The sequence below is a fragment of the Gadus chalcogrammus genome, chromosome 2 (genome assembly GCF_026213295.1).
Source record: "Gadus chalcogrammus isolate NIFS_2021 chromosome 2, NIFS_Gcha_1.0, whole genome shotgun sequence".
Classification (NCBI taxonomy): Eukaryota; Metazoa; Chordata; class Actinopteri; order Gadiformes; family Gadidae; genus Gadus; species Gadus chalcogrammus.
In genome coordinates this window covers 17,553,445-17,580,989 of record NC_079413.1, presented here as the reverse complement: position 1 = coordinate 17,580,989, position 27,545 = coordinate 17,553,445, and the positions used below count along the sequence as shown (strand labels likewise).

The window sequence follows — 27,545 nt, the reverse complement described above, 5'->3', positions numbered from 1 at the left end:
TAAAAAAGAAAGCTATTTCTAAAAAAAAATATTATATTTGGAATATGTAACATGGCCTCATGAAGCCAAAACATATGTAAATAGTATTTTGATTTGTGGAGTTTTGACAAAATGATTAACTCTTCTCAGGTTTGTGTTTATAGTTTTGAGAAATTGAGCTATAGTTTCAGAAAACGTGTTTAAACGGTTGAGAAAAACTGTAAATGCAGGATATATGCGTGGATGTTACAGAAAATGAAATAATGTCCATAGGTCGTAAAGAAGTGCATATGGATAGATACGATATGGGTGGGACGGGGGAGGGGTGGGGGGTGGAAGGGGGCGGTCGATGGCAACCACCATATCGCAAATAATCTAAAATAAATCTAAAATAATCTCCCGATTGAAATGCATTGGTTTAATATTGAATTAATTACATACTAAAATATATATAGAATAGAATATAATCTTTATTTGTCATTGGGTTGAATACAGTGTATTTACACAACGAAATTAATGTGCAGATCTTGTTCAGTGCTTTTTAAAAATAATAAATGGAATACAGTACGAAATATTAATAAATATATAACAACAATAACAACAATAACCCCAATAACCCCTCCCCCTCCCCTCCACTTAAGGCACATTTAGGTGTCCTACACCCTCCCCTCCCTCCCAGACAACAACCCCTTCTGCCCACATATATCTAAATAGCAGCAGGTCCAGGAAGGTAAGCATAATGAGGAATGTCCAGAGGTAGTGGTGATCGTTCATGTGGTTGTCTATGTATTGCAAAAGGGGTTATTTTTTGTTTAGCGTACATAAGGCCCAGGGGAAGAAGCTGTTGGTTATTCTGGTGGTGCGTGATTTCATTGAACTTTATCGCCTGCCAGAGGGAAGCAGATCCAACAGGTGGTGAGCAGGGTGTGCAGCGTCTTTTAGAATGGATCTGGTCCTGTTTCGGCAGCGGGAGCTGGCCTGCTCTTCCAGGGAGGGCAGTGGGCAGCCTGTGATCTTCTGAGCTGTACCTATGACCCTCTGAAGTGCCACCCTGTCTGCCGCCGAACTCCCAGCATACCATGCTGTGATGCAGTAAGTGAGCACACTTTCAATGGTTGACCGGTAGAAGGACACCAGCAGCTTTTGTTCAAGATGTTTTTTTCTGTGAATTCTCAGAAAGTGTAGTCACTGCTGGGCCTTCTTTTTTATTGCTGTTGTGTTTGTGGACCAAGAAAGCTCCTGAGAGATGTATGTTCCCAGGAACTGTGTCGTCTGAAGTCTATGATGATTTCCTTAGTTTTTGATGTGTTTAGTTGGAGGTTATTTGCTGAACCCCATGCTGACAGCTGCTGGACCTCATCTCTATATGCCGTCTCGTCGCTCCCAGAGATGAGTCCGACCACAGTGGTATCGTCAGCAAATTTTATAATGAGGTTGGAGATGTGGGAAGGGAGCAGTCAGATGTGTATAGAGTATACAGAAGTGGGCTCAGCACGCAGCCTTGTGGGGAGCCAGTGCTGAGTGTGAGGGGGGAGGAGAGATGGGGGCAGAGTCTCACTTGTTGTGGTCTATTAGAATGGAAGTCCTTTATCCAAGCGCAGGTGGAGGCAGGGAGGTGTAGGCCCAGTAGTTTATTTATCAGGATGTCCGGGAATCTATGAAGAGCAGTCTTGCATAGGTGCCTGGGTGTACGAGGTGGCTCAGCGTAGAGTGGAGGGTGATGGCAATGGCGACCTCAGTAGAGCGGTTAGCCCTATAAGCAAACTGGTGGGGATCAAATGATGCTGGGAGGCAGGCCTTGATGTGCTGGGCAACCAGCCTCTCCAGGCATTTCATCACCACTGATGTGAGTGCAATGTTATTGTTGTAAAAATTGTTGTTAATATTATACCTACATAAATAAATATACAAGTATTTAGTTATAATATTATAAGTAGACCATGTAGCTATTATCATTATAACAATATCTGTATCTGACCATTGACCATCCTCTCGGAAATTCTATGAATGAAATTCATATTGACGGTATGGCACTATATCCCTATTCTCGCCCACCCATCTTGATCTGGATAATCTGGTGGTCTCCATAAATAATAAATAAATATAAATATGTATGTATGTATATATATATATATATCAGTGGAGGGTTCTCCGTTGAGGAGAGGGAGGAAGATCCTCCTTAACATTGTTGAGAATAAAAAATGTAGATTGCCCAGACTACTGTAATGAATTAATGCCCTTAAATATGACTACTTTACAGTTTTTTTCAATTGCTCGAACACGTTTTGCAAAATTTGGCTCGTTGTGTCAAAACTCAACACACAAGCAAATAAGACACAACACTGGGAAATAAACCATTCACATCTATGTCAAATTGAAACTCGGCTATCGAAACCTAACAATTCTTTGTAAAAATGGCACTCTGATGTCAAAATGCAACACACTTGCATCATATGAATACACTTTCAGATCACAGCAACACACTGGTCTACTTTATATAAAACACTGCAGTCTTTCATGTTCACTGTTTTTATTTAGTTCCACAGAGGGCACGTTTTCACCACAACCAAAATAAATACTAAATACTGTACATTGCAGTACTGTACATTACAGTGCAGTAAATACAGTTTGAGCAAAAATATATAAATAAATAAACCCTACTGTACTGTGAACACAGATAAACATGGCAATTGTGCATGGGTGGGCTTATGGACCCTGCCGTCTGTTGGGGTCTGGCCATAGGATCTCATCAACATCACAAGCAATATTTTCTTCCGCTAAGCATTGGGGAAAATATTGCCTTGTGTGCCTAATCCATCCATGGATTGACCCTATGTTGAAGTCTCCGCAGGCCTGTTCCATTGCCTGCACAAGAGGCATGCGAGCATGAGGTTGGCGGTCATATACGCACCATCTCCAAGCCGAAAAGAATTCTTCTATGGGGTTTAGAAATGGTGTGTAAGGGGGCAAGCAAAGGACTTCAAATTGATGATGGTTGGTGAACTAGTTGCGTACCAGAGCAGCCTGATGGAAACTAACATTATCCCAGACAACAACAAACCTGGGCTGCTCTGGTCTTCCTGTACAGCTGCATCGTGAAGTGCATCCAGAATTGTTATTATATGTTCGGTATTGAAGGGACTTATGCCGCTTTTCCACCGCACACGTAGCTCGACTCGACACGACACGACTCGACACGGTAGCAGCACGGGTCCTTTTCCACCGCAAAAGTACCTCCTGGACATGGGCGGGGTCGGCTGCGCGAAAGGGCCGTGACGTATTTTTGTACGCGACGCAAACAACACCTACGCAACCCACACATGGACAGAACCCACATAACAACAATGGAGGACATCGATGCGATGGTATTCGTGTTCGTATTATTAGCTGGCATGTTGAAGAAGTTGAAGAAGTGGAATATGTGGGCTGCGGCGCTGCTATGGCTGTTACCAGCATGGTTGCCATGTCGCTCTCGTGACTTCGTCAGACTCTCTGGCCAAATCAGTGGCCGGCCGTCTGTCGACGTCACCTTTTAGCATCGGCTCAGCCGCTTGGAACCTAGAGCGAGGCGGTACTAGAAAAAGCAGCCACTTCAGGTACCAGATACCATGTTTTCGCGGTGGAAACGCAAAAAATGCGAGCTGAGTCGAGTCGAGTCGTGTAGAGCTGGTACCATGCAGTGGAAAAGCGGCTTTAGTTTTGTTTGATGGTGCAGTAGCCCTTGAAGGCTTATGGCAGCACACAATGAGATATTTCCCCCGCGCTGCCCCGGGACTTGCACAATTGCCCTTTGGCCAATTATGTTACGACCCTGTCGTCTTGTTTTGCTTAGGTTGAATCCAGCCTCATGAATGTAAATACATTCATGAGGCTGTGCAGCTCCATCCATCTCCAAGATGCGCTGTAACAAAACAAAATACATGCAATACATAGTTTAGATGGCATTACTCAAAACACTCAACTACAGTACTACACATACAGAACCCCCCCCCCCATCGAACAGGTACCTGGTACCTCTCTGAATGTATATATGTGGTACTGATACAATGGCACATATTCAGCTGTAACTGGATGACACCAATACTGTATTGTAAATGTAAAGGACTGTAACACTTACCTGTACATATTCACGTCGAAGTCCTTTGACCCTGACACTGTTTCTCTCAAATGGGACCCCGTACAATTGCTTCATGGTAATTTGGTGCTTTACCAAGATGCGGCTGATAGCATTGTTTGCTCGGACCAGGTCCACAATGGCAAGCTCCTGCTGTTGGGTGAACAGGCGTTGGCGTCCGACCCCAGAAGGTCTTCTAGTCATTCTATAGAAAAAAGCAATCACGAAATGTTACTGTATTGGTTTGCTTCTTTTCATACAGTACTGTATATACTGTACTTTACTGTATATAGCCTACCATAGAAAGTACTGAAACATCTCAATGTAGGTAATCACAAAACTACCACTTTCGTACAAAAAGGAGCATTAGCCACCCTGCAATACAGAACATGTGATATGGTACAGTACTGCAAATACTCTAGATACAGTCTGAGTAGAGTAGAAAGTAGAGAGTTGAAGACATACCTGTTTTCCAGTCGGAATGTCCTTATTATGGATGAAACTGTGAAACGGCTGAATTAGGGTGGACTCTCTGCCCAGCTTCCCTCATAGTCAGGCCATGGTTTACAGTATGACATGGTCCACCAAAGTTGCTCTTATGTCATCGGAGATAATGTTCCGTGCACGGCCTCTTCCACCACGTCCTCCTCTATGTCTCTGTCCTCCTCTTCCTCCTCTACCTCTGCCTGCTCTGCTCTTGCTGCATCCATGCTCGCAAGTTCTCAAAATGGCTTAACTGAGGCCTTTTTGCAGCTGGCTGATTGGTGTTCAGTTTTGGAAGAAAGTGTTTTAAGGTAGGGTGACCAGATTTGAGTTTGTGAAAAAGAGGACACTTCGTCGCGGGGGGGGGGGGAGGCGAAAACATGGGTATTTTTTCTTTAGTTCGTCCATGAACTTACATTTACGTTTAGGCATGGCTGCAGATGTAATGTGCTGTTGTAAACAGAGTGGAAGCGGCAAGGTGCTCAATGTTGCCAGATTGGAAATGGCAAAGTAACGTACCAAAGGCTCAAAATGGTCGTATTTGGAGGATAATTATCGTGGCTCTGGCAACCCTGAGATCGGTCGCCCAATGACAGACTCTCTCTACAGTCAGCTCGCGCAAGAAGGTGGAACGTAAGGGAGATACCATTTCCAGAACTTGGAAGGCCGTAATAACCATAGACATATACAATGGTAATAACTAGTAGGTTATGTGAAAGACCCAGAAACACAAATATGCGACGAGGTAAAAACAAATATGCGACGAGATAATGTCCGAAAACCGGACATTATCATCAATTAATAAAACCCCCCCGGACGGGACGTAAAAAGTGGACATGTCCGGGGAAAAGAGGACGTTTGGTCAGCCTATTTAAGGTGTGTAAGTAAGTATTCTCAATTAACCAATGTGTTTAGGATTTTGAATAGATGTGTTTTCCCAATGGTACCATGAGACGTCATTTTCGAATTAAGTGTTTTATGTATGAAATACTGTGCAGTGTGCAGGAGCAAGTGTGTTGCAGAAAGGAGCAAGTGTGTTGCACCATTGCAACTAAAGTGCAAAGCAGCGCTTTTGTTTAAGGAATGGTTACATGTGTTTAAGGTATAGAAACAAAAACTTCAAGTTGTGTTGCTTTGGTCTGTGTCTATAGTGTTCAAGCAATTGAAAAAAACTGTAATGCCTTTGAATATATAATGTTCGTTTCCCTGGGTAAAGGGACATTAGCCCCCCCTATCGCCTTTTGACAATTACTTCAGGGAGGAAGGTCCTCCCTCAGTCTCCGTTGACTCCCATTGATTTCCCAGAAAGTACTGGCGGCCGGTGAATAACATGGGTTTCAATGGGAGAGAGGAGGAAAGTCCTCCTCTGAGTGGGTGTGACCTTACAGGCGTCTGATTCGCGCAAATATCTAGTCGCGCTGCGCTATGAACCAATCAGCAGGATCCCTGGCTGGTGAGCAGTGTTGCCAGATTGGGCAGATTTCCCACCCAATTGAGCTACATTTAACCGCTTTAGGCTGGGAAAATTATCATTGGTCGGGAAATTTACCCAATCTGGCAACGCTGTCGATAACAAACAAACCCGCTCTGCCTGCACATTGCCGCTCAGTCTAAGTGACGCAAAGCAGGTGAAATCATCTGAAGGATAACGAGATTCTAACATTTGCGAATAAAGTGTACAATGGAAACATTGGAAACAGAGGACATTGTTCATGTTTAATTACACAAAGCATTCCATTCATTGAGTTACAGTGCTAAGTTAGCGACCAAAGAAAAAGGTAGACCACTTCGCAAAATCTAGATCACCAAAAGTTAGGCCTGTCACGATAACAAATTTTTCTGGGCGATTAATTGCCCCAGGAATTATTGCGATAAGCGATAATATTGCCGTTTTTCAACTAATATAATGATAAAGTACGCCCTTTCGAAGATCAATAAACCTTTATTTTTAAAGAACACTGGAACTGGCCGTCTGGAAGACTTTTAAAATATCCAGAATAAATTAACAAAACAACCAAAAACAATCTATTATTAACAAAAAATGCTCTTGAATGAAAACCAAACACCACCAAAAACAATAAATAAAATTGAAACACTAAATAAAAAGGATGTAAACACGATTGCGCCAGGACTCCGCCTCCCACACAGACAATGCAACAAGTTAGTAGCCGCGTTTACATGGCACATCTGATCCGCATCTGATCCGCATAGATTTCTATGCGGCATAGATCTGTTCCTAAAATGTGTTCCGAATGTAGGCTACTGTATACATGGCAGTAACAAAAGTGTCCGTTCTGTCTCGCGCACACCTGACACATCTCTGGACCGGCGGCGACATAATGGATGTCTTATCACTATCGGGGATTTTAAATTTGATTTTAATGAAAGCACAGCAGGAGAGAGCTTTTCTCTGCCTGCTCCTTCAATTAAGAAGGAGGAGGACAGCGCAGCAACGTCAATTTCTCGTCAGATCTTTATATTTACCTTAAGCTCCGCCGCAAACAAGAGGAATTTGGATGCGAGTCTGCAGCCAAGACTGGTGGGAGAGAGTGGTCTTACAGGAATTTAGTGACCAGGAATCCTCGAAGGTCCATTTGCGAAATACTGCAGCTGCCATCTCTCTAAGTTAAAAAGTATTTTAACGTTCAGCCTGCAAAAGTACTACTAGTAGCCTACTCATTTACAGTTACCTCGGACGCGCGCGGACACTACGATACGCGAACACGTCATTAATAAACACCCATGTCCCATCGCTTAGCAACCGGACACGCTTACCGGACTACTTTTACGGAGTGATAACAAAGACGTGAATCAGGCAATAAATCCACTTTCCTTGACAGCGGTGAAGTTCGGTGTGCTTAAAAGTACAGACGGAGCTCAGTGGACCAATTGCGAACTACTGCGGCTGCTCTAAGTTAAACCCCAATCTATTCGGAATAAGTGCATACATGGCGATTAAAACGGGCTACACCACCACTTCTATTCGGCATAGAATCTATGCCGAACAGATAATTGTATTCCGAATGAGGCGTATACATGATCATTATCTGTTCCGCATAGAAATCTATGCGGAACAGATGTGTCCATGTCAACGCGGCTACTGACACTTGACGAGGGGGTTTACTCGTTGTGCCCTGTAATTATGAGCCGGAGCCCGATTTCAACCCGACATTTGTTACTTAGGCCTACCCTGCTAAATATATATATATATATAATATATATAATGCATAGAACGCCGGTCACTATCGGGAAAATAAGCCCCGACAGGGCGAACAGGCGACCGACGCGCAGCGAAGGTGTCTTGCTTCACCCTGAAGGGGCTTATTTTAGATAATGACCGTCGACGTTCTATACTACATCATCCCGCTTATTACAAGGCTACTTGCCAATACGAAAAAATAACTTCACATGGTGTGTCTTTTTACAATTTATTCGTTAGCAGCATTCGTAGTGTTGATCAGCAGAGAAATAGTCCTTCAAAGACGTTGACGTTGCTTAGCAAACGAAGACGCTGGGGTTGACAAGTTACCGGACTATCTATGCAAGTGAACGGAGCGTTCCACGGAATTGAGAAGACCCGTGTAATAAAGGCCTATAATATTTCTGTTTATGGCATAGATTCCATTCGCACTCTTTTTTTTTAAAAAGAGTGCGATTTCCAGCGAATGGAAATTATTGGGGCCGGCAAGAAATGATCGCTCATTTTAATTTATCGCGCAATTAATTGATTTATTGCATATCGCGACAGGCCTACCAAAAGTAATGGCAACGTCAGTGTTGTGGGTGCTACATGGTTTGCTAGGTACTCATGGCTTACTGGTAGCATTACTAGCAATCGACTGTATTGCCGGCCCTGTTTGCTAATGAATAATGGCCAATCTCCAACTTGGGCTGTTTATGGTTTCCCTGATGTGAAAAATCTTGATAGGGCAACCAAACGCCACGACTAGTGTCAAGTTCACGTTGGTGCTGCTATGCGACTTTCCTTGCTAGGCACCATGCCTATAGATCAGGTTAAATCTAGAATAATGTTCTCGTTCTTTTACTAGTTTGCTACTCTGACCGTTCTGTTTGATATTGTGGAAAGGGTGAATGATTCAGAGCATGATGCATTTTAAATGGCATCACTTTTGGTCAGTCTTTTCTTAAAACAATTGTACCTGAAAATAAACATAGCTAAATTACAACCAATATCTTCAGTCATTGAGGGAAAAAATAGGCCCAGATTTTTTTATTTACTTTTACAAATCAAGAGTAGGCCTGATTTGACTAATGGGCTTTGCATCCTTTCCTTCTGCCCGTGTAGTCCATTTCAAATACACGCTGCCCACCAGCTTTCAAATGACAGTGTTGGCACTGGTGGCTTTGTATCAAATGTATTCACATAACTATCCCTCCCTACTATTTGAGTCACCCTGAAACAACTTGAGTCTCACATTCTTATGCCACCATACACCAACAGTGCAAGCAGGCCAATGGCAACCAAGCGCGCGGTCCTTCCTCCCTCACTTTAAAAACTACCAGCCGCCACTAATATATATATATATATGTATACCTATTTATATATATGCATACTTATATAACGGGTGGCTTAAATCCAGCGATCTGATTGGTTCCTAACTGCTGCATAATGAGCGTATACATAACTGCTATGACGCCCCATCATTTTGTGAAAGTTTACATATCACTCCGCGCCTGGAAGTAGAAACAGTTACAAAGTAAAAAATATGTTGAACGATGGAGAGGGTGTAAATGTTGTTACTCCGGGAGTGAGCAAGGCGATGGAGAGACTAACGAAAGCTTAGGCACACGGCGAGTGAACTGCTCCATAGGATAAATTGCCGGCGAACCGCTCTAGCCGAGCCTTCTCTCGGAGGGACGCTAAAGTGTGTTGCATAGCGACCGCCGTGCATTTTGAAGGCAGCCAGGAGGGACTACTTTTTTGTATTCTTTAATAAAACGCTACTTTGACTTTCTTGGTTTCTTTTTAAATGTAGTGTGTCTATGACTTTCATTTTGCCATAATAGTAACCGTTGTATAAAAGCAATAGATCACTTCAGTCAGTGGTATGTGCTCATTATACCACTGGGAAGGGGGTCGCTGGCACTCCGCTGCACGTCGGGGCCGGACAACGCCCCTTAACAGTGGTATAATGAGCACATACCACAGCCTGTCGTGATCTATTGCTTAAATATACAGTATATATATATTTATTATATACGGAGACCACCAGACCTCCTCGAAGCAACAAAATACTAGGGGTGGGAAAAATAATCGATTCTTCGATGCAACGCGATTCTCGCTAGAACGATCTCGATGCAGATAAATGAATAATCAAAAAGAAAAAAAAAAGGGGGTTGTAATTTTAAAATTATTGAATTTATCTTCAGTGTTTATTGGCCAATCTGATTTGTCTTGACACGATTGCGATTCAGCCTACGCATAGCATGCGCGCAAACTCACAGCCAGACACAAGAACTCCTTTTAATTCAAGAGCAGCTTTTCCTTTAATGACATAGAAAAGAAAGATTAGAAAGAAAATAAAACTGAAAAAAAAAATTGCATGCTTCCATATTGTGTTATATAATGCAAGCTGCATTGATTATTGCATTGTTTATAAAAGGAAAAGAAAGTCATATTTGTGACAAAAGCTTTCTCTCTTATGAAATATTAGATAAGTTAATTCATCTGTTGATGTCTTTAATGATCATCACAAAAGTAGGAAGTGATTAGCAAACTCTGAGTAGCAAACCCAGATGTATAGATTTATTTTTGAAAATCACGCATGGAAATGTACCTAAAAGAAATTGTTCCATCGAGATGCATCGATAATCGCTTCAGAATCGAATCGTTGACCTCATATCGGAATCGAATCTAATCGTGAGGTGCCCAGAGATTCCCACCCCTACAAAATACATAAATATATAGGCCTATATATGTATAAAAATGTGTATATATATATAAATACACATACATATTTATAGATATTTATTTATTTTGTTATGTTTATATCTATATTTATTTATTTATTATATACAGAGACCAGCAGACCTCTTCGAAGCAACGAAAATTTTCTATTCAATTCAAGATGGGTATAATGCCACACCGTCAATATGAATTTCATTCATATATATATATTTATATTTATATTTATGGTACATACTGTATATCATGGATCCCTGTGAGACCATGTTGATTCAGGGATCTGTGTGTGTGCCACGGAATATGAGTATCATTAACTTGCAATAGAGCAAATTCCGTTGCCATATTAGGGACAATTTAAGTGATTCCGTGAGGCATCCACGGATTTTGAGGTAAGCGCCCGTGGTCGACTCGGTCGTTGAGACGGGGATTTGTGTGTGTGCCACGGAATATGAGTGTCAACTGAGTGTAACTATTTTAAAAGAAGAACATCTTAAAAAGTTTTAAATATTTAAACAATCTGAATAGAAGTGTGCGACTCCACTAATCTGAACATTTTAAAATTGTGGAAAGAGTAGGGTCCCAACGTTTGTAGAGAATATTAAAGAAAGAATAAAACTGAAGAAGAACAATAGTTGAGCGCTGCATGCAGCACTCAACTAATAAACACAGGGAGGCCAAAAAAGTAACATGGCCTTAAAAATGTAGTAGAATACTCACTACATGCACAACTCAATTTAATTGTTGTAACTACAATGGCAATCAGTGTTTGTGTGCATCTGTGTGCTCTCTATGTGCGAGCAGTGTAGTAGCTTTTCCACAAACCATTTCGTTTTGGAGAAAATAACATGGTAAATATGGGTATGGGATACTGCTAACCCTCTTATTCATCAGGCCTACATGTCTCTGAAATAGTTCTCTGACCTTCTGAGTGGTTTGAAGGTGAAGTCTCTCAGCTAGCGTTTCAGTTTAGCAGTGCAGACTGTCTTCTTCATTGGACCAGCGGTCTAGACCTGTTCCTAACGTCTCGTCAAATTCAAGTAAGCTTTGGTTCTCATTCAGGGAATGTTTTGTCAGGTGAAAAATAGTGCAAAATACGAAACAATATCATTGGTTACACTCCAGAGGGAGCCAAACATGATATTGTTTGTCACCATTATGGTGTTCTGCAGATAGGAATCGTACGACGGAGTATTAGGGCCACACTTGAAGATTTTTTTATTTATTTTTTCGGGACGAGATTAAAGTCGACACGTCGACTTTAAAGTCGACATGTCGACATTAAACTCAAAATGTCGAGAATAAAGTTGAAATGTCAAATCGACTTTAATCTAGACATGTCAAGATTAAACTCGAAATGTCGAGAATAAAGTTGAAACATCATATCGACTTTAATCTCGACGTGTCCATTTTCCGTTCCTGTCAGCACGCAGACGCTCCAGGCATCCTCCCAAGCGTGCAGCTGATGACACAAATGCCGCTTTTCCACTGCATGGTACCAGCTCGACACGACTCGACTCGACTCGACTCAGCTCGCCTTTTTTGCGTTTCCACCGCGATCTAGTACCTCAAGTGGCTGCTTTTTCTAGTACCGCCTCGCTCTAGGTTCCAAGCGGCTGAGCCGATGCTAAAAGGTGACGTCGGCAGACGGCCGGCCACTGATTGGCCAGAGAGTGTGACAAAGTCACGAGAGCGACATGGCAACCATGCTGGTAACGATAGAACAGCCATAGTAGCGCCGCAGCCAACATATTCCACTTCTTCAACATGCCAGCTAATAATACGAACACGAATACCATCGCATCGATGTTCTCCATTGTTGTTATGTGGGTTCTGTCCATGTGTGGGTTACGTAGGTGTTGTTTGCGTCGCGTACAAAAATACGTCACGGCCCTTTTGCGCAGACGACCCCGCCCACGTCCCGGAGGTACTATTTGCGGTGGAAAAGCACCCGCGCTGCTACCGTGTCGAGTCGTGTCGAGTCGTGTCGTGTCGAGTCGAGCTACATGTGCGGTGGAAAAGCGGCAAAAGTAGTCGGCAATAACCCTCGGGTCATTGTATGTGGTGTAGGCCTCCATCCAAACAATATAGTGACTAAAACCGTCAATGTAACCACTGATGGCAATGCCGTATGGCTTTAGTTTATCGTACCCATCCATATGCCAGAGTGCATTTCGGACCTTTGCTGTGATATTGCCTGCACCTCAGACGCCGGGCACGCCTTTACTCAACACCCTCAGGATCAAGCAACTTGATCAATTGTCTTACTGTATTTTGTGACACAACATAACCTTTATGTAGCCTAGGCCTATTGCACGGAGGTGCAACCATCTGTATCCAAGCATCTGCCCATTTCCCATGTTAAACCCGATTCTGAAATACAATTTTCCCAAATTATCTAAACAAGCCATTGGAATCAGTGCAGGCCCATGGAGCGGTTGCTATCCCTCACAACTAATTTCAACTGTATTCTCGACATTTCGAGTTTAATGTCGACTTTAAAGTCGACAAATCGAGATTAAAGTCAACATAATATTTCAACTTTATTCTCGACATTTCGAGTTTAATCTCGACAAATCGAGATTAAAGTCGACATAATATTTCAACTTTATTGTCGACATCTCGTGTTTAATCTTGACATGTCGAGATTAAAGTCGACATGACATTTCAACTTTACTCTCGATATTTCGAATTTAATGTCGACATGTAGACTTTAAAGTCGACGTGTCGACTTTTATCTCGTCACGGCAAAAATATTTTTTTTCTTCATGTGTGGCCCTAATACTCCTTCGTAGAATCGTCAAGGTAAGACGTTCTAAATTAATTATTTGACCATCAACATCTAAACAAAAAAGAGGAGAGGAGATGAACCCTTCAAAACGGCCGATTAAATTTGGGTCTAAGTGTGAAGGGTTAAATGAAAGAAGCCTCTTTCTCAGAAGTCAGCTTTCAGAATTCTGTTTACTTTTTGGTTGCAATTTCAAATGACAGTAAAATTGACTTCTTTATCTTCCCTCTAAAAAGGGTGGCTTGTTTCTTCGCTGACTTTATGAAAAGTTCTGCCCACTGTGAGGGACATGAATCCAATAAACTAGCTAGCTAGCTTATGGGGTGTGATTTGGTTTCCTTCACAATTGCAGGGTAACATAACCGCGAGTGAGGAGGTCATTGTTTCTGATTTATTATCTACACCTATTTCTAGGTTAACTTTTTTTAGTTATTAATAGGAAGACCCACACCAGAGCTAAAATTGGTTCAGAAAACCAAAGCTTTTGAAAAGCATTTGAACTCCACCAATGCATGCGAAACCTGTGGATGACGCGATCAACCAAGGAGCGAAAGCTTTATTGTTGGGATTGTTTGATTTGTTTGTTTTGCACCCTGGTTCATTCTCATATTCTACTGAGGTGAGTGTGATGATGTGATTATTTGTCAGGAGGATTAGCATTTCGCCAAAGAGATAGGTGTTTTTAGTCTTGGTGTTTACTCTCCCTCTCTCTGTGCTGTTTGCTCGTGGCATAGCCCCGGCTGGAAGAGCGTATTCATGTTGGTTCAGAGCTGGAATTGTTACAGGTATCTTTGTTGTACTATAGGTTGAGAAGACTAAGCTAAGCCGGTGGTTTGCTTTTTTTGCGACGGGGAAGGGGAGTCAGAGGGCCATGGTTTAAGAGTCACGGTTCGCTACTGGTGTTTTGTAAAGTATTATAATGTAAGGTGAAAAAGTCTCTTTGCTAACAAACGAGATACAAAAGTTTGTCATTACAAATTACTCTTCATGTGAGTTTATTTTCAGTCACCTGGACATTTTCCGTCAGAAATTACCAAGAATAAATGATGTGTTGAGTGACTTTTCAAATAGAAGAGGACATTCTGAGGATATTGATCGGTTTGTCTCAAGGTTGAAAGAGTTTCATGCCATTTATAGTTTTTTCAGTGATATAGCCTTCTTTCGAGTGCGGCAAGGAACCACCTATTGAAATACCTCTGGCTTTATGACGTTTGGGTGTGACAAGTTTTTACAAGACAAATTTCATGCCGGTGCAAAAATAACACATGCTTTCATTTCCATTGAATATATTTACATCACATTAGTTTGACAGAAATCCTGAAGGACTTGAAAACATGCAATCACTACCAAACAAGTCCCTCTCTTAATCCCAAATAGCAAACAGCTATTTCCAAAGCTTTTCTCTGCAGAGCTTAAAGTGCACCCTTTAAACTGATTTTCTAATGTTGCCTGAGTAGGCTACATATGGAAACCTAATGATGCAATGATCTTATTCCAGTGGTTGCAAAATAGTGTTTAGGAAAAAGAAATTACATTAATTGCTTTGCAATACATTTTTTTAGTATTTCTTTCTTTGTGGAACTGCAAGGCAGTTCCAAAAAGAAAATCAAACATGTCTGTATAAGCCTCGGGCCGGGTGGAATAGGGCAGGGCTGGGCTCACCAAAATGTTGGTCTTGTCCACCAAATCAAAAGTTTACAGAACATTTTCCTTCTGTTCAGCCAATGGGAAAATAGGATAGAAAAAAAAACAGAATTGTTACTGACTTCTGATTGGGTGAGCAGTGTCCAACCCACCTCCAAAGTCCTGCCCACTCATTCTGCTCATTCTGTTCCGGTACAGACACCTGGAGCTCTGCAGCAGACCCGTCCTGCAGTCTCTCGGAGCATGCCCAAGTTGGAGGAGGGGAGCTGGTGACGGTGGAGCTTCAATTTGAAGCGGTGGCGATTTTTGACCTTTTCCAAATTTAATCTCAGTCCCCCTATTTTTTGTTTTATTATTGTTTTTCATTTTTCATTTTTTTCCTATCCCTTGTCTTGTAACAGACAGGGGATAAACAAGTACAGGTTTAAAGGTCTTTATGAGAGTTTGATAACCAGTATTCAAAGGTCTTGATGATACACACTCCGGTGCAGTAGGTGGCGCATGCACCTTTAACGTGGCGGAGGAGAAATGACCGCTCTCCTTGGATGATTGGATCTTAGGTTTGATCTGTGTTTAATGCAATAGGTCACGAATCACGGTGAAAGGGGCTGATATGCGTGACAAGCTTTTGAGGAGTTCGGGAAGTTATGAAAATTATGGCAGTTATGGAAAATCTGTATGGCGGCGCAGGTGTGAGTGTTTTCATAGGAAACGCAACACACTTAAGTTCTAATTGTGACACAAGGCTTAAAACATATGGGGGTGCTACAAGGGTAGCGTAAAAGGGTTGTTTGTACATTGTGCAAAGTTAAAATGAAATGCTAGTTCACATACCTAACCCTGGGGCTAACCCGCCCAAGTGGCCCAGCTATAGGTTCAAATAACCACCCTGATATAGCAGGCTACAACCGGCCCTGACTAGCCTAAATTATGAATGTTGTGCAACTTAAAGGTTGGGTATGGGATTTGCGAAACGCCAGCAGATTTTGAAAATACACAACTCAAATGGTCCTACCCCCTCTCCTTCAACGCTGTTGAAGCCTCTGACACCACCCATTCCAAGTACATGGACACGCAATCATGCACGAGCGCGAACACAGATGCGCGAGAGCGAGCCATTAGCTAGTTAGCTAGCTCCAGTAGCTACCGCAGGATAAAAATAAACAGAAGCTTGCTCTGGGTCACGACTCGAAGTGCTTTGAGTACGTGCACGAGGGGGTCACGCGCGGGGGGAGGGGGAGTGCAGTACGACGTTTGATTGACGTACTTACTGTCCAATGCCACTCTGTGGTTCTGGAAATCATTGGCTGGAGTTTTTCGAGCCCTGCCCGTTCCACAGATGATTGACTTGTTTAATTTTCATGTAAGTACTTCTAACTCAGTGGCTGTACGTGGGTTATGATAACAGTTTCAAGTAATTTTTGCAAAAATGGCCAAAAAAGAGAATTCCATACCCAACCTTTAACTACAATGAACATAATAAATTAATATAATGAAGGCCTAAGTGCAGTTTAAGACTTCTTTGTCATTGATGAAATAATAATGAAGTAAAAGCAATAGATGGAAACTAGATAAAATATGAACATTTCCCCCAACCTCTTCATATATGAAACTTATTTTAAAGTTATTACAGTGCAGCCCTTTCCTTTTTTTTTCTTTAAAGCTTTGTCCATAAGTCCTCAGTTGTTAGCCCAAGCTAATGTTATTTGGTGGAACCATGTAGTTTAACTATCTTGAAGATCCTTTTATTCAAAGCAACTTACTGTGATTCTCCTTGTGATACACCTTATGAGCAGGTGTATTTAGGTGACTTAGGGAGGCCTATACAGATGTTGAGGAAGATGTAGGATTTGGGGAACTAAGGGATGAGGACTGGTAGACAGGTGTTTGTCTTATTGTCTTATGCAAACTCAATGCGTGGTTATGGCGAGATGGCTCTGAGTCCTCCTTCCCAGCCACCTGCTGAGAACTGTGATTTTACGTCTTCTGACGTAGAATCAATTTGTTTTTTTGCATATTATTTTGCATTTGGCTAAAACCCTCCTATAAAACATATTTTGGTTATTGGTTAATCTAAGTCCCTCAGATATTTATCGGACAGGAAGGCTTGGGGTTCATTCAGAGGAGGAGGACCAGCCAGGATGTTCTACTGGGCCCTGCTGTTACATCTCAGTAAGTCTTTCTTACGACTTTTAAATTCACTATTCAACCACACAGAATTAAAAACAATAATTGTATTTTAAGATGTTAGCCTGATTATTTATGCAGCTATCTAAGGTGTCAGCCATAGACATATTAATTGTCTGATGTTCAGTTAATCTTCCTATTGTTAATAGTTATTCAACCTGAGCAGTTTATTGTAGTTATAAATAATGTCAGTTGGTCCTGAGGTATATTGTTGTCAAGATTGCATGCATGTTTTGATGAATTCAAACATGCATCCATTCATATATACATGCTGCAAGAATGCATCAGATATAGGCAACAAACACCCAAACACAAGTAGACAACTCTAATTGTTATTAGACAACTAAAAAATGTCAAGGCATCAGCTGATCATTCCACCTCCATATTTGTTTTATTTCTGCTCAGGTTTGCTTGTCATCCTCTCCCATGCTGAATACCTCAATGGTAAGGCTGTTTCATTGATTAATTTGAATGTGACTATCATTAATGAGATCCATGTTGTTGACGCCATCACATCAATGCATCCAGGATCCTGCAACGGCTACACCAACCTGACGGATCCATGGCGCAACCACGCCATTAGAAGAGCAGACATCCGTGGCGACCCAAGCGATGATAGACTGTTGGTAGACAAGTGGTGGAGATTCACAGGGATTGGTGGAGATAGAGCCAGTGAAATTTGTGTAAATAATGCGGGTACCTTCGGATACCCATGGAATGTGAAGGTGACTTATCCAGTCAATGAATCCCTGACACCAACAATGGGATCAGCAGGCAGACACATCTCTGGATGCCACAGTAACACAATTTCCGTTGAGTGGGTGATCTGCCCGGGAGCCTTCCACGTCTTCAGACCACTTGGTGCTGGGCCACTGCGTACCGGCTTCGCTACCTGTGAGAATAGAATTGTCTACGTTTAAATTCTCCCCTTCACCATGTTCAGTGTCAAAATAATTGTTCCTACGATTTTTGACTATGATGTGTGTGTGTGTGTGTGTGTGTGTGTGTGTGTGTGTGTGTGTGTGTGTGTGTGTGTGTATGTGTGTGTTTGTGTTGGTGTGTGTGTACTCTCATTCAGATCATTCTAAGTGTGGTCCAGACTCCTGCGGTCCCCTTGCTGAATGTACCAGTACCCCTGTAGGAGGCTGCATTTGTTTCTCTGGGTATGAAATCCCCCCTGAGCACCTTCCTGTTAATGGTTCCTATGGCTGTGTTGGTGAGCTCCATTGGTCTCTCTTCAGTTTAGATTATTGTGTTTTAGCTAAGCTTGATTAAGCTCGTTTTACTTCAGCTTGGTTACCTTAATTTATCTTATCTTAGTTTACTTATTCACTGCAGGATGAGGTCAGCACGTTATAATATCACATTATTAAAAAAATGATGATGATGATTCTTATTTAGTGTGTAGTTGTGAAAATTATGCCTGTTGATTGTCTGCAGACATCGATGAGTGTGTGAGAACTGCTGATATCTGCGGTCCGGATACCATATGCACCAACGTCAATGGAACGTACAACTGTACCTGTCTGCCAGGATTCAACAACACTAATCCAGCAGAGAAACTAGGAACGACTCCCTCCTGTGAAGGTAGCGTAAGATCCTCCTCCTCGTCCTACAGCTTTATGAAATCAGATATTATAATAGCATGAATAGAATTGAATAATATTCTCTAACACACTGGCGGGGGGGAGGGTTCATTAGGCGAGGCAGACTTTTACAATAAAGATCGTAGTGTGGGTTTAAATTGTTCCGCTAAATTCAAGATTGGAACCAAGCTCATATCGAACCTCGCATGAAGGCCTAGATCACATTGAAAGCGACCTGAATGATACAACGATTTACGGTCATTATAGGCCTATTCTTTAAGGGTATTTCATTAAAAACACAAGATACACAAGAGTTATTGTAATTCTTACATAGGGAGTAAAAGTATATCCACTAATTTAATCAAGATAGTAAGAGTATAACTCAGAATAATTGACCGGCCACGACAAAGTAATGTAGGCCTAACGTCTTTCGGGCTATTCGTATTATTTTGTAGTTTCCTAGTGATGGTTGCTTTTCAACAATGACAAAATAGCCATAAAATAAGAAGCGACCAGTATTGCGCTTTAATATAACTCAATTAGAAACACTTCTTTTATAATGTTCACTCCCTAAAAGTGTCTGTCCTTGACTCTCTTCGCAGACATTGACGAGTGTCTCGAATACCCCTGCGGTGAGGGTGATTGTAAGAATATCCCAGCAAGTTTTGAGTGTAACTGCCATGTGGGGTATCGGCTTGTGCCTACTGCAGCTCCACAATGCCAAGGTCTGTAAAAAAACACTCCAACACCAGCTCCAACCCCCAGGGGGACAATATCCCTGTGATATCAACACGGCCGTTATGTTACCTGTGACTTTCAACATTGTAATACGTTTGCATTTCTTGACTGATTTTGGTTGGAGTTGAGTTCTGTTTGTTAAGATGTGTTTCTTCCTTCCACTTATTGCCCCTTGATTAGATATTGACGAGTGTTTCAATTCCACCGTCTGCGGCCCTCGTTCCAACTGCACCAATATTCCTGGAAAACATATCTGCCAGTGTGAGCCGGGATACATAGCCACCGACCCGTCCATGGCCCCTGATGAGGACAACACCTGTGAAGGTAGCTAGTCACGCAATCTGCTGAATGAACTTCAGGGGAACGGCAGACTGAGAGACGTGGAGTAGCCCCCCAGGCGTGGTCTTGGTCAAACTCTGGACACTCTGGACACTCAGTGCTAAACTCGCAGATTTACTTAATGTAAATTCAAGACACAAGAAAAACAACGCACAACATTTACAAACGCTAGGAACACACAGACGGGGGGGGGGGGGGGCTGTGGCCTGGAGCTAAACACACAAGATGCTGTTGAAGCACAACATTTACAAACGCTAGGAACACACAGACGGGGGGGGGGGGGGGGGGCTGTGGCCTGGAGCTAAACACACAAGATGCTGTTGAAGCACTCGGAAAGTCAGGATAAGAGAGAGCTAGAGAACCACCAACAATATGATGAAGGAATAAACACACTCACACACACACAAACACACACACACACACACACACACACCACACACACACACACCCAACACACACACACACACACACACACACACACACACACACACACACAAACACACAAAGACCAGGGCAGGTAACAGACTTTGCAGGAGCTAACGTGGACAAAGGTGGATTATTATACATTATGCTGTTGATCACTCAGATCTGGATTCGGTTAAATTAGCAATGTGAATAATCAACCCGGTATCACGCAATTGCGTGCTCCTGCGCACGAACGTTAATCTATTAAAGCGTGTTCCCGAGGATAGTCCGACTTTTTGCGTGTTACACAAAACGAAATGTAAACCAATGCATTCTGAATGGGAGTGAGTGTTCTAAGACAATTAACGTGCTCCACAAAACGGTACGAGAGAGAGAGAAAGAGAGAGCGGGAGGGACAGAGAGAGAGAGAGAGAGAGAGAGCGAGAGAGGCTTCAGAAAGGGTGTGCGCAGATAGTACAGTGCACCCTAGTTATGTTTATGCCAAAACCTATATATATAATTAGGCTGTGGAAATTGCAATAAGTTAAGAACACAACTTCGCACGTTGAGCACACAGCCGTGTGACTCGTTTATTTTGTAAAAAAAGAAAACCGGAAAACAAAGCGTGCTGAAGGTAAACAAATCCAGCATGGTCTGTGACGTCATGAGACGCACGTTAGTTGAAGGGGGGGGGGGGACACGTTTGTTGAGGGGGGGGGAGACACGTTTGTAGGGGGGGGGCACGCGAGAGTTGGTTTTTATTGAACGCTCGACAACGAGAGTTGGTTTTTATTGAACGAGACTTCAACACGGAACAGCTGCACGAAACGATGGTCACGTCACTCTCGGTGACGGTGTCGACAATAATGAACACACGAACAATGTTAATAGAACAACACACAACCACATAACATCCCGAACCCATTAACCCCACTTAATCCTAACAACAAAACAAGTTAACAAAAGCCCCATTTGTCAACTGAGAACCCCAATTCCCAGAATCCCCCGCGGCTCCGGAACACGGCGTAGCTTATATTAATCTTTATTATCTGAATGGGAAATGCAATATTTTGGGACAGATACACCATTAAACGCGTTTCTAATGACATTTCTAGCGAGAAATTTACATTTTCCTTACATAATCTTCAGTCAGTGAATGTGTATGATCTTTATTAATCTTTATTGTCTGAATGGGAAATGCAATATTTTAGGACAGATACACGATTAAACGCGATTCTAATGACTTTTCTAGCGAGAAATGTACATTTTGCTTACATAATCTTCAGTCAGTGAATGTGTATGATCATTATTAATCTTTATTATCTGAATGGGAAATGCAATATTTTAGGACCGATTCACCGTTAAACGTGTTTCTAATAAAATTTCTAGCGAGAAATATACTTTTTACTTGCATAATCTTCAGTCAGTGATTGTGTCTGATCTTTAGTTTTATAGTTATTAGGATTTGATCGGCTCGCTCGCATGTTTCAACGACGTCAGGTTGCTTTCGCTAAACTAGCAGCTCACGTGCTTCCTGCGTTTGTGTTATTAAACTGTTACTTTATGTAACTTTTAATGATATCATCTTGTTAGAAACACGTATATCTGAGAGCCAACCCAGTCGCCAAAAGCATACGTTGACAGTGTACTTTTCGTGAACACTGGATTACGTCGCATTTCAACATAAAATAGCGTGTTATACACACACACACACACACGCACGCACACGCACAGACACACACACACAAGCACACACATGCACGCACAGACACACACACACAGACACACACACACACACACACACACACACACACATGCACATGCACACGCACACGCACACACTCACACGGTGCATTTCGCTGCTAAAACAACAACAAAAAATATTTCCTCAAATATTATTACTTTCAAAACGTTGGCCAAAATGGCCAATAATATCATTTTTTAATTGGGATGCTTCTAGGACATTTTGGGTGGATTTTGAACGGTATGTGGGGGGCACGTTTTTTGCAGGACCTGCAACCCTGCGCTGTTGCCCGAGATCTGGATCCACCCCGGCGTGGTGCCGTCTCCTTTTGACCTTTTGACCCCAGACTTCTGGGGGAATAGCTGAATCAATTCATTAGTCAATCAGAAGCATGTAAATATGTTCCCGGTGGCGTAAGAGTACAAACAAGGTGTCCTTCAACATCTACGCTTCCAGGGGATTGCAACAGTGCCACACATGAGCATATTCAAACATGTTTAATGGTAGTAATTAGCTGTCGAAATTGGAGGCCTTAATCAATACTGAGCAGCTATTGATTTGCTTCCCGATAAAGATTTGTCACAAATTACATGTTATTTAGCATCTACACATTGAGCTGAGTCCAATGACACCAAGAATGACACTCTAGCTAATGGTAACATGTATTTTACATGGTACACCTAGGTCTAGGACATGATCTCGGTGTAGCAAGAGGCCGAGCTTGATCTCATTGGACTCAGCTTAACGTGTAGATGCTAATTAACATGTAATTTGTCAAAAATCTCCATCGGGAAGCAAATCTATAGCTGGTCATTATTGATAAAGGCCTCCAAAATCGACAGCTAATTACTCCCCTGAAACATATTCAAATATGATCACGTGTGGCACTGTTGCAATCGTCTCGAAACGTAGATGTCAAAGGACACCTTGTTTGCTCTGTTGCACCACCGGGAAGATATTTTCATACTTCTAATGGATTGATTCATATTTTAAGGTTCTCGGAGTGAGACTTTAAATGGCTGCAGCAGAAGTGTTGAGACGAAAGATGATATCAAGAGATTTATAGAATATTCCCATTCATATTATGATTCTTCGTCGTAACATCCAACCAAACAACCTTTACATTCACAGAGCGAAGATTATGAAAGTCCAGGCTCAGCAAGTGCTCCATCTCGTTGCACCTGCACCTAGCGGCTCGCTTGCAAGATTTGGCCTGAAGTTCTTCCCAGACCTACACCCTAGCCATCCAACATGCATATCTGAGAATCAGGCCTCTCTTTAATAATGACAAAAAGTTATGAGAGAAACACACATTAACTTTTTGTTTTCTCATAAGCGGCGTGGTGCCGGCTCCTTTTGACCTTTTGACCCCCGACTTCAAAAACGTGGCCACAGGCCAGCTGTGTCTACACATCTTTAGCCACAAATGTACACCTCCATCCCACAAAAAATGGGGACTAGAAACTAACCTCTGTCTTATGTACATTTACTGTACTGTTGGAGGTCACGCCCCTTTGCCGACCTTTTCGAGATAGCTAGGGATGCTAAAATGTTTACACACATTTCCCGGGGCCCTGTGTACGACATATCCGAGATTTGGAGTTCTAGCCCTTAGAGAAAAAAAGTTTTCCCAAATGGAGTGTCATTTGGACAAAGCCCCTCAGAAGTGTAGCCTGCAAGACCTAATGGTTCAGAATGTGGTGGAAAAACAGTTTTTGAGATAGGAAGGTCCTACCGCCCTGAAATTTTAATACCTTATTCTAGGGCCTAACTGGGACCTCCGCACCGAAACTTGGCCCGGTCGGACCCCGAGGGCAGGAAGGGGGGCCCTTCCTGCCCGAGACTTGGCCCGGTCAGACCCCGAGGGCAGGCCCCCCCTTCCTGCCCTCGGGTCCGACCGGGCCAAGTTTCGGTGCGGAGGTCCCAGTTAGGCCCTAGAATAAGGTATTAAAATTTCATGTTGGATATGCATGTTGGATGGCTAGGGTGTAGGTCTGGGAAGAACTTCAGGCCAAAATCTTGCAAGCGAGCCGCTGGGTGCAGGTGCAACGAGATGGAGCACTTGCTGAGCCTGGACTTTCATAATCTTCGCTCTGTGAATGTAAAGGATGTTTGGTCGGATGTTACGACGAAGAATCATAATGTGAATGGGAATATTCTATAAATCTCTTGATATCATCTTTCGTCTCAACACTTCTGCTGCAGCCACTTAAAGTCTCACTCCGAGAACCTTAAAATATGAATCAATCCATTAGAAGTATGAAAATATCTTCCCGGTGGTGCAACAGAGCAAACAAGGTGTCCTTTGACATCTACGTTTCGAGACGATTGCAACAGTGCCACACATGATCATATTTGAATATGTTTCGGGGTAGTAATTAGCTGTCGATTTTGGAGGCCTTTATCAATAATGACCAGCTATAGATTTGCTTCCCGATGGAGATTTTTGACAAATTACATGTTAATTAGCATCTACACGTTAAGCTAGTCCAATGACACGTTAAGCTAGTCCACGTTAAGCTTGAGTCCAATGAGATCAAGCTCGGCCTCTTGCTACACCGAGATCATGTCCTAGACCTAGGTGTACCATGTAAATACATGTTACCATTAGCTAGAGTGTCGTTCTTGGTGTCATTGGACTCAGCTCAACGTGTAGATGCTAAATAACATGTAATTTGTGACAAATCTTTATCGGGAAGCAAATCAATAGCTGCTCAGTATTGATTAAGGCCTCCAATTTCGACAGCTAATTACTACCATTAAACATGTTTGAATATGCTCATGTGTGGCACTGTTGCAATCCCCTGGAAGCGTAGATGTTGAAGGACACCTTGTTTGTACTCTTACGCCACCGGGAACATATTTACATGCTTCTGATTGACTAATGAATTGATTCAGCTATTCCCCCAGAAGTCTGGGGTCAAAAGGTCAAAAGGAGACGGCACCACGCCGGGGTGGATCCAGATCTCGGGCAACAGCGCAGGGTTGCCAGGTCCTGCAAAAAACGTGCCCCCCACATACCGTTCAAAATCCACCCAAAATGTCCTAGAAGCATCCCAAATAAAAAATGATATTATTGGCCATTTTGGCCAACGTTTTGAAAGTAATAATATTTGAGGAAATATTTTTTTGTTGTTGTTTTAGCAGCGAAATGCACCGTGTGAGTGTGTGCGTGTGCGTGTGCATGTGCATGTGTGTGTGTGTGTGTGTGTGTGTGTGTGTGTCTGTGTGTGTGTGTCTGTGCGTGCATGTGTGTGCTTGTGTGTGTGTGTCTGTGCGTGTGCGTGCGTGTGTGTGTGTGTGTGTGTGTGTGTGTGTGTGTGTGTGTGTGTGTGTGTGTGTGTGTGTGTGTGTGTGTGTGTGTGTCACCATTCAGATCATTCTGAGTGTGGTCCAGACTCCTGTGGTCCCCTTGCTGAATGTACCAGTACCCCTGTGGGAGGCTGTGTTTGTGTCTCTGGGTATGAAATCCCCCCTGAGCACATTCCTGTTAATGGTTCCTATGGCTGTGTTGGTGAGCTCCATTGGTCTCTCTTCAGTTTAGATTATTGTGTTTTAGCTAAGCTTGATTAAGCTCGTTTTACTTCAGCTTGGTTACCTTAATTTATCTTATCTTAGTTTACTTATTCACTGCAGGATGAGGTCAGCACGTTATAATATCACATTATTAAAAAAATGATGATGATGATTCTTATTTAGTGTGTAGTTGTGAAAATTATGCCTGTTGATTGTCTGCAGACATCGATGAGTGTGTGAGAACTGCTGATATCTGCGGTCCGGATACCATATGCACCAACGTCAATGGAACGTACAACTGTACCTGTCTGCCAGGATTCAACAACACTAATCCAGCAGAGAAACTAGGAACGACTCCCTCCTGTGAAGGTAGCGTAAGATCCTCCTCCTCGTCCTACAGCTTTATGAAATCAGATATTATAATAGCATGAATAGAATTGAATAATATTCTCTAACACACTGGCGGGGGGAGGGTTCATTAGGCGAGGCAGACTTTTACAATAAAGATCGTAGTGTGGGTTTAAATTGTTCCGCTAAATTCAAGATTGGAACCAAGCTCATATCGAACCTCGCATGAAGGCCTAGATCACATTGAAAGCGACCTGAATGATACAACGATTTACGGTCATTATAGGCCTATTCTTTAAGGGTATTTCATTAAAAACACAAGATACACAAGAGTTATTGTAATTCTTACATAGGGAGTAAAAGTATATCCACTAATTTAATCAAGATAGTAAGAGTATAACTCAGAATAATTGACCGGCCACGACAAAGTAATGTAGGCCTAACGTCTTTCGGGCTATTCGTATTATTTTGTAGTTTCCTAGTGATGGTTGCTTTTCAACAATGACAAAATAGCCATAAAATAAGAAGCGACCAGTATTGCGCTTTAATATAACTCAATTAGAAACACTTCTTTTATAATGTTCACTCCCTAAAAGTGTCTGTCCTTGACTCTCTTCGCAGACATTGACGAGTGTCTCGAATACCCCTGCGGTGAGGGTGATTGTAAGAATATCCCAGCAAGTTTTGAGTGTAACTGCCATGTGGGGTATCGGCTTGTGCCTACTGCAGCTCCACAATGCCAAGGTCTGTAAAAAAACACTCCAACACCAGCTCCAACCCCCAGGGGGACAATATCCCTGTGATATCAACACGGCCGTTATGTTACCTGTGACTTTCAACATTGTAATACGTTTGCATTTCTTGACTGATTTTGGTTGGAGTTGAGTTCTGTTTGTTAAGATGTGTTTCTTCCTTCCACTTATTGCCCCTTGATTAGATATTGACGAGTGTTTCAATTCCACCGTCTGCGGCCCTCGTACCAACTGCACCAATGTTCCTGGAAAACATATCTGCCAGTGTGAGCCGGGATACATAGCCACCGACCCGTCCATGGCCCCTGATGAGGACAACACCTGTGAAGGTAGCTAGTCACGCAATCTGCTGAATGAACTTCAGGGGAACGGCAGACTGAGAGACGTGGAGTAGCCCCCCAGGGCGTGGTCTTGGTCAAACTCTGGACACTCTGGACACTCAGTGCTAAACTCGCAGATTTACTTAATGTAAATTCAAGACACAAGAAAAACAACGCACAACATTTACAAACGCTAGGAACACACAGACGGGGGGGGGGGGGGGGCTGTGGCCTGGAGCTAAACACACAAGATGCTGTTGAAGCACAACATTTACAAACGCTAGGAACACACAGACGGGGGGGGGGGGGGGGGGGGGGGGCTGTGGCCTGGAGCTAAACACACAAGATGCTGTTGAAGCACTCGGAAAGTCAGGATAAGAGAGAGCTAGAGAACCACCAACAATATGATGAAGGGAATAAACACACTCACACACACACAAACACACACACACACACACACACACACACACACACACACACACACACACACACACACACACACACACACACACACACACACACACACACACACACAAACACACAAAGACCAGGGCAGGTAACAGACTTTGCAGGAGCTAACGTGGACAAAGGTGGATTATTATACATTATGCTGTTGATCACTCAGATCTGGATTCGGTTAAATTAGCAATGTGAATAATCAACCCGGTATCACGCAATT

The 27,545-nt window shown here is 42.6% G+C and overlaps 1 protein-coding gene across 1 annotated transcript in view; it reads left to right on the top strand.

Moving 5' to 3' along the window:
• LOC130402122 (adhesion G protein-coupled receptor E2-like) overlaps positions 1-27,545 on the top strand; it is a 53,217-nt gene that overhangs the window by 6,993 nt on the left and 18,679 nt on the right. The window contains exons 2-5 of the mRNA XM_056606235.1: positions 25,307-25,444; positions 25,669-25,815; positions 26,416-26,445; positions 26,732-26,875. Of these exons, the coding sequence (XP_056462210.1) occupies positions 25,307-25,444; positions 25,669-25,815; positions 26,416-26,445; positions 26,732-26,875 (459 nt within the window). The remainder of the gene's footprint in view (positions 1-25,306; positions 25,445-25,668; positions 25,816-26,415; positions 26,446-26,731; positions 26,876-27,545) is intronic.